At 44.5% G+C, this 8189-nt stretch overlaps 1 protein-coding gene across 1 annotated transcript; it reads right to left on the bottom strand.

The window, feature by feature from the left end:
• Window positions 1–1386: 1386 nt before the first annotated feature.
• LOC119357443 (beta-glucosidase 16-like) lies at window positions 1387–7961 on the bottom strand. Its single transcript, XM_037624395.1, has 13 exons — window positions 7932–7961; window positions 7133–7264; window positions 6954–7020; window positions 4169–4230; window positions 3980–4055; window positions 3823–3897; window positions 3627–3718; window positions 3277–3525; window positions 3076–3191; window positions 2682–2934; window positions 2503–2605; window positions 2259–2361; window positions 1387–1717 (listed from the first exon to the last, which is right to left on the bottom strand). The coding sequence occupies exons 1-13, from the start codon at window positions 7959–7961 to the stop codon at window positions 1510–1512; spliced, it is 1566 nt and encodes a 521-aa protein (XP_037480292.1). The 3' UTR covers window positions 1387–1509.
• Window positions 7962–8189: the final 228 nt, after the last annotated feature.

Raw genomic sequence — 8189 nt, 5'->3', positions numbered from 1 at the left:
CATATAATAAGGGTTAGTGTCACTGTCATATTGCCCTTCAGATGAAGATGCATAACTGCCATCATAGCCATCTTGTTCTTCTTCCACAACTTCTTTTAACTTTGGATTTAGAACACTCCTGCTCTCTTGTGTTAAAATAGCAGGGCCTACAACTGCAAGAGAGCAGCTACTCTGACCTTCATAAGCAACACCTTGCTGATCAACAACATAAACAGGAGGATCAACCAGATCATAAACCACAGGCTCGGAATAAACAATTGGATCTAAATTTTGCTTCTCTACAAAACCCTTCTGTGCTACACTGACAGCTGGTGGACAAGCCCTAAATAGCAAATTAAGGACCGAACTCTCCTCATTCTGCCTCTTGATCAATTGTAGTTTAACATTACTATCAACCAATTCCAAACCCTGCTCTCGTGGGGTCTCCATGTAAAACAGCAGTGAATCATCAATACTAAAGCCTTGTGGTTCCATCAATGCAACCATATTCAGATATGTCACATCTGAACAGCTTAACTTCTTCTCTAACAGATCATTGTTGTCAAAATGGATCCTAACATTCCATAGGTCTTCATATAAACTATAATTCACATGCAATTTGCCTAATCAGTACACTATAACCCTAATTAGAAAAAAATGAGAAGAAAAAAAGACAGAAACTTACAAGACGCCGCCGAGCCCGTGGGTCAGCTCGTGGCTATTGCTAGGGTTCGCCACCCATTGCTGCGCCAGCCGTACCCGCTGCTCCATGGACAGTGCGGGCTCCATGAACTCGTCGTCGTCACTAGAATACTCAGAGTTCGAGTAGCCGTCGCCGCCCTCGATTGGAGTTCTCCCCTCGATTCCTCCTGCCGCGCCACTGCCGAAGAGGGGAATGTTTGCGCCGCCGCCATCGCCGTTGATGCCACCGCCGCTGCCGCCACCACCGCCTCGGGTCGCCGCCGCCATCGCCGTAGAGACGCACCGGGGAGCTAGGGTTCGTCGAGGAATAGAGGAAGAGAGGAAAGGAGAGGGAGAGACAGAGCGCGGGCCGGTCCGGTTCGAGCCGGGCCGCACGTACCGAGCGAGCGGGCGGGTGCCGTTTCGCCAGCGTGGCAGCTGACGCGCAGGCCCGGGCGGTCAGTTCCAGCGTCAATACGTAGAAATACGAAGTTTAGTCCGATTTTCAACGGTTCGACCCAAACGTGGTACTGGCATGTAAAAATTATCAAAAGTGGTATCAATCCGTCACCACCGCCCCAAATGTGGTACTATCGTGTAATTAACTCAATTTGGCTACGCACACACAGTGTGGATGTGGCTTATCCCTGTCTGTGTTCCGTACAGCAGGGTGGAAGGGAACCACTCATTTTCATCTTTATCTAAGCAACATGGATCACACAATCCTAAAAACTCTCATACTCACACACCGACACACATGGTACATGGATCACGCAAGCAGAAAACCGAGAAGACGACTTACAGTTTCTTTTTACGGGTAACTGGATCTCACAGTAATGGCTGAAACTATCACGAATCTGCTCTTAGCGTCTGCACTTGGTCGGTCGGCCTAGAGCCCATGAGAAAGTCACGGTACCACTTCGCCGACATCTTTGGAGTCTTCTTCTGCGTTTCATAATCCACATGATACAGCCCGAACTTTACCGTGAAACCGGAAGTCCACTCGAAGTTGTCGATGATACTCCATACGAAGTAGCCACGCACGTTTGCTCCTTTCCTGTAAGCGTGAGGAAAGAGTTAATACTTTCAGAACGCAGAGTTGCGCGCAGACAAAGCTTCTTATTTCGTTTTCATATTTTTACAAGTGCGTGTGACAAATGAAAACAATTAGACTGCTTCCTAAGATACTCTTTGAACGGGCTTGCCTAAAATGACTATAAAAGAAAATATATATGCAGAAAAAATAAAATGAAAAAGGATAGAACAAATAATGTAGAAAAAATAGAGCAGAAGACAAAAAATAAAACAAATAATGTACAAAGGATATGAAACAAAGGAAGGAAGTAAAAAAAAGGAAAAGGGAAAAATGTGTTTCCCGAGTGCCATGTGGCAGGAACTCGAACCAAACATGTGTTTGCTAAGTGCCACATGGCGGAAACTCGACAAACGTGCAATTTACCGGGTCTCGTTTTTCTGCCTAGTGACTTCCTCGTGGAACTCAGCAAAGGTCATGTTTTTCTAGTACCCAACAAAATGCATTCGGCAAACACCCTGGCACCAGGCAAAGTTCCAGATTCGAGTAGTGGGTTGCACATCACCTGACTGCTGAAGAGAGACATGTGAGATAACCCTGTAGGTAGTTCACTCTTTCACCGTCATTCATCAATTCGTCCATAGTGTTATTGCTGTGTTGCGAGTAACCTGACAAAGAAAGTGTAAGATAAGTAGATAACACATGATCATTGTGAATGTATGGAGGAAGATGAGAAGCTACTAGAAGCTTCTCGATTATCAGCGAGTTTACAGAATGCATTGTGAATTCGTGAGTCCATTGCCACTCACCATTTTCAGTAACATAGACAGGTGTGTTCTTGTATCTCTGATTAACATACTTGACGATATGCTCCATGCCCTCTGGAACATCATAGTAACCATTGAATGCAGTCTGCAACCATACGAACATGTGACAAAGAGAAGAAGGGTATGTATAGGATGGCAACACTGATCAAAGCAGTTCTTACGGGTTTCCCAATTGCCACGCCATCTCTTTCACCCGTAGCTAGGACCAGTGCGTTCCCCTCATAAGCCTTGAGGTCGCACGGAGAAGAGATGCAATCCTTGACATAAATTGCCGTGTAATGGTTTATGCCGATAAAATCCACCTTGTTCTTCTGCAGTAAGCTCTTCTCTTCTGAGGTGAACTTTGGTAAGTTGGATGCTAACAACTCATGCATTTCTCTGGGATAATCACCAAAGAATATCGGCTCCAAAAACCTAAAGAAGAAACATAAACATTGAAAAATATCATAGTACTAATAGTTTTCATTTTGTAGCATAAATATGTAAAGTTGATATGAACATTCTCATACTAGTTGTTGCACTTGCATGCAAAGGTGAATAAATAAGAGGGCATACCAATCTACCTCAAAAGACAAGGCACGTCGTGCAGCCAGGATATCGTCCGTGGTATTCGTCAGCGGCTCATACCATTTCATCGCAATCACGATCCCGATGGATCCGCCTTGCGTTGCCTAATGCACACACACACATGCAATCAGAACAAGGCGGCGCTACTTTTGAGATCACGAGAGAGCAAGTTTGTTGGGATTCACTCACCTGATAATTCTTCTTGTAGTTGTGGACGGCGGCTGCATGTGACAACAGCATGTTATGAGCCGCGACGTAGGGTTCCCGATGAGAGTTCCCGCTCTCACAGGTCCCGAACGGCGCGGAGCAGCGTGCCGGAGGGTACTTGCCCACCATGTAGGCGAGCTTGGCGAACAGGTTTGGCTCGTTGAACGTCGTCCAGAACTTGACCCGGTCCCCAAACGCCTTGAAGCACACATCCGCGTAGTAGTCAAACTCCTCCTTGGGAAAACCCTTGGGTTTTTTTTTTTTTTTTTGACGATGGAAGGCAGGCGCTCTGCCGATTTCATCAAGAGAAACAAAGTACAAAGGAGTTGCACGTACCGGATTCCGGCGCCCAACCAACCACCGTATTGGGTCTCCATTTCGCGCGGCAGATCAAAGTGATACAGTGTCACAAATGGCTCTATCCCTGGTTGACATTTTTGGCAGTACGTTTAGATCGCTCTTCGTTGAGGAATGAAGATCATAGTGGAACCTATATATTTCAGAGGTGTAGCGTTTGAGACTAAGTACCCTTCTGCACGAGTGCAGCGATCAGGTGGTCGTAGAAAGCTATCCCAGCTGAATTAACGCCTCCAAGCCGGCCTCCTACAAAGATTCAATTCAGCGGCATTTTTTCGCTAAGCAACTAATTAACCTCAAAACTTTGTGCTTGTATATATTAGCATACTTGGTAGGATTCTCGCCCATGAAATTGAGAATCTGTAGGAGTTGACACCCAAACTATGAATGATCTCCACATCTTCCTGTTCACAACAGTGTCAGAATACGTGGGAAAGCACGGTTAAGATGCACCATGACCATGGCAGGGTTCAAAAAAAAATGCACCATGGCAATTACTAGTGATTTTTGTCTGTACCATGTACCGGTGGTAGTGGTCATCCGCTACGTCCCCGTTCCGTCCATCCTTGATTCCCCCAGCTGTAGCGAATCAAAGCTTTTTGAGGGATAAAAGCACGAGTTTGAACTTTCCAAATTAAATAGATGATGGCATTCACATCTGCTTGCGAACGGTTCTTTGTTTTGGAGAACATGCAGGAGAACTGATTATCATCGATATTTATGTAATTATAGAGGGAGAGAAAAGGGTAAGCACAATTCTATAACCACTAGCATAGTTATCCATAGAATGTTGTTGCAGTTGTGGGATCACTCTCTCATGAGAATGGGGATCTACTGGCCTCTGAATCCTTTTATAGTCCGGCCTCTGGATCTCCCTACTCAACACTGAATCTTTCAAGGTGAACTGTTTTGGACTGCAGTGTTTGCTGTAATAATAGGAAATGTTTTATGTCCCTATATATCCTGCTGATAATGAGAGAGGCATTTTGGATCTCAGCCTCCATGTAGGCCGATTTTTTGAAAAATTCAAAATTTTCATTTAAAAAAATATACAAGTAAATTAACAAGGATGTGAAATGTATATGTGTAAAATTTCACGATGAAATACGTTGAAATGCGACCTGTACGAAAAAGACAAATCCATGGTCTAGGAGGATGGATAGTATCATGTGTTAAAAAGCCCATATTTGTTTTTTTAGCACATCCCTCATTTCAACGTATTTCGTCCTGAAAATTTACACATTTGTGCATTATGCTTTCATCTATATCTGTATTTTTTCAATTATTTTGAAATGTAAATATATGAATTTTCACAAATTTTGAATTTTGCAGTTGGAAGCCGCCATGGAGCTCGGCCAAACTGTCCCACCAATATGTATTTACGGTGGGGATCCATAGTGTATGCCAAATATTAATGCCAAATTTGCTTTTGGGCTATGGAACTAGTTCCCACACATTTGTGGGACAGTTTCCAAAGCAAAATTTCTGGGAGTAGCTGCGATGCCAAATCAATTGAAGGGGTGAAAAAACAAGGCAAATCTGCAGCTTGGTGCGTGTGCCTCCGAGGAAGAGAGGTTGAGACTACCCACAATAGAAGTAACATAGGTAGTAACATCACACATATCTAGATAAAATAGATGATTTGGCAAGCAATAAATGAAGAAAGAGGCATGTGGTAACATAGCTAGTTATTACCAGTATGAGTAACGTCACACATATCAAGGTAAGATGAGTCTATAGCCTAATAAATGAAGTGTTGCATGTTACCATATATATGTTACTCTCCACTATAAAGATAGTAACATAGAGTAGTAACTACTTTATGTTACTATCCATTGTGGCTAGTCTGAGAGAGACGAAAAAATTGGGCATGGCTCCTAAAATTTATGTTTGTTTATTCTCATGTAGGCCCCCACTCTTATAGGATTTGACATCACATATGAGTTGAGCAACCCCACAAATAGCATTGGTGCTAAATATGTGCCAGATTTGGGAGTGCGGCGTTTTTGCTCCCGAGCTCATCTGCACCCGCCCGACAAAAAAATCAAAACAAATACTAAAAATATTCAAAAAAATCAATTTCTTTTGTGTGGTAGATAAGTTTATGCGTGAGGTGCGCTTCAAGTTTCAACTTATTTGGACGTCTGAGCAACTCTTAGTAAAAAAGACAAATTCAGGGTCTGTAAAAAAGTTAATTGTTCACACATTGTTCTGGCCCGATTTGTTTTTTTTTCTGAGAACTGCTCAGATGTCCAAATAAGTTAAAATTTGGAACGAACCTCACACATAAAATTATCTATCACACAAAAAACAATTGGATTTAAAAAAATTAATATTTGTTTTGATTTTTTTCTGACTGGATGCAGATGAGTCTAGGCACCGAATTGAGTTTTCGTCAAATTTGGCTCTAGCAACGCTGTGGGTGAGGGCACCCAGATAGCGCTGCCATACTGGAATTTGGCTTTTGGCACTGGTGCCCACTTCTGCGCCCTATTGCCAAATTCAAAAATATGGAAACCAGAGCGGCTTGGAACTGGGCCGAACAATAAAAGAATGATTGATTTGCATGTCTCGCCTTGTGGAATAGGGACAAGGTTGGAGTGAAAGAGAATTGTCTATATAATAATATATGGCAGTCTGCATCACTTAACGATGGCTATTTTCTCTTTACAAAAAACTTAATTCGTGTCACAACCAGGCCCATGTTGCACTAATGTTTCAGATGACTGCAGTGGACATAAATAGGAAATTTGACAACGATGCTAACTGATTAGTACACGGCGATTTTTTTAAGACACTGGTTACGACGTTTGAGCATACACGCGCACACGCTCGCACTTACATCACCACACACACATTCACACAACGCCTAGTGAAAATTGGATCAAAACTGTGGAGCTTCAAGATCGACAAAGTCAGCACAGACGTTTGCTATTGATGTAAACATCGCCTCTCACCAAAACACTAATCCGCATTAATGAGACAGCAAATCGTCAAACCTATGATTTTAATGCCTTATGGGCCGGGCACCATCGTCCGACCACTGATTGGTTCTCATTATATGGCTATCGAATTTGGCCACGCCCACAGCGGTGTGGATGCGGCTATCGCTGTCCCTGTTTCGTACAGCAAGATGGAAAGGAACCACTCGTTTTCATCTTTATCCTCCTATAAGCAACATGGATCACACAATCCTAAACACACACACACACACACACACACACACACACACACACACACACACACTGACACACATGGATCACGCAAGGACATGGAAGCAGAAAACCGAAAAGATGACTGACAGCGTGTGTGGGTGAAGAAATCCCAGTTGCTGAGGCCCTCGCCGTCCTCCAGGTACGCGCCCTCAATCTGCAAGTGGAAGCAGAAATCACACTGCGTCGTCAGCAACCGTGCCTTGGGACCGAGGAGAGCGGCGAAGAGAGACGACGCCGGCCGAAGCCAAGCTCTCAGACCCACCAACCTGGTAAGCAGACGTGGCGACGCCGAAGAGGAACCCCGGCGGGAACTCAGCGCGGTTGAGCCCTCGCGCGGACGGCACGAGGACGAGGATCGCCAGCGCCGCCAGCATGGCCATGCCCGTCGCCACCTCAAGCTAGACTAGAATGGCAGCGCCTCTTCGTTTATGAGGAGGCAGCGGCTAGCCAACCTCCTGCAGGCTCATTTAGAGGCCACAGCGAAGTGGGTAAATCAGGTCCCCTTCTACAACTGCAATCTAGCAGCGTCCACATACGGTCGCTCGTACGGCATGGCTGATGGCCCATATTATTTATAGGCCACACCAAGCTTTGCTTGCTAGTATTATCCCCGTGGTGCACGTGGAATGGCATGTGAAGGAGATTACATAATACTGTAGGTGAAAGATAGTCGTAACCTCTCACGATGGTGACACCTCGGCGGACTTAACAAAAAAAAACTCAGAATATTTTTTTTGTTAGATTCTCTTAAAATATATGTGCCGTTGGAATATCCTTCTCATGTGGGCTGTGAGGAGATGACCATTTGAGGCCTTTTAGGCAGCCCAAAGAGGTGCATAAGCCCACTACCCATTAGGGTTATGACCTAGGGTCATTTTGGACTTTGCACATGTGTGGATGGGGATACTTTACCCTCCATCCAGCAGCCACCAAGTGTGACGAAAATCAGTTCATCCTCCAAGAGAGAAGAAGAGAGAAAACCAAGAAAGCAAGGGAAGAAGAGGAACATTGAAGGAAGAAGCAAGGGAGCTCCTCCCCAAGGTTGTGATGGTCCAGATCCACTACCTTGTCTCCTTCAAGCTTCAGTTCCACCATCTTTGGTGAGATTGTTCCAATCCCTAGTTCTTGAGCCCCAAATCTTGTTGTGTTCATCCAAGAATCAGAAATCTTGATGTATGAGATCCTCTAGTGCTGTCTAGAGAAGAACTTGTTGTATCCCACATTTGATAATAGTGAAAGAGGATTTGGGTGGCTTCGGCCCGTGGTTTTTCCCCTCAAGTTGAGGGGTTTTCCATGTAAAAATCCGGTGTCTCTTTGTTGATG

The sequence above is a fragment of the Triticum dicoccoides genome, chromosome 2A (genome assembly GCF_002162155.2).
Source record: "Triticum dicoccoides isolate Atlit2015 ecotype Zavitan chromosome 2A, WEW_v2.0, whole genome shotgun sequence".
NCBI lineage: Eukaryota > Viridiplantae > Streptophyta > Magnoliopsida > Poales > Poaceae > Triticum > Triticum dicoccoides.
The sequence above is the reverse complement of the archived record's forward strand: the minus strand, read 5'-3'. Positions and strand labels throughout refer to the sequence as shown.

Coding starts and splice junctions, on each gene's coding strand:
- LOC119357443 (XM_037624395.1), bottom strand. CDS start 7,961: ATGGTGGAACTGAAGCTTGAAGGAGACAAG. Junction 4,231..6,953: donor TTTCTTCACCCACACACGCT/GTCAGTCATCTT, acceptor GATTCGCTACAG/CTGGGGGAATCAAGGATGGA. Junction 1,718..2,258: donor TGTCTCTCTTCAGCAGTCAG/GTGATGTGCAAC, acceptor TCACGCTTACAG/GAAAGGAGCAAACGTGCGTG.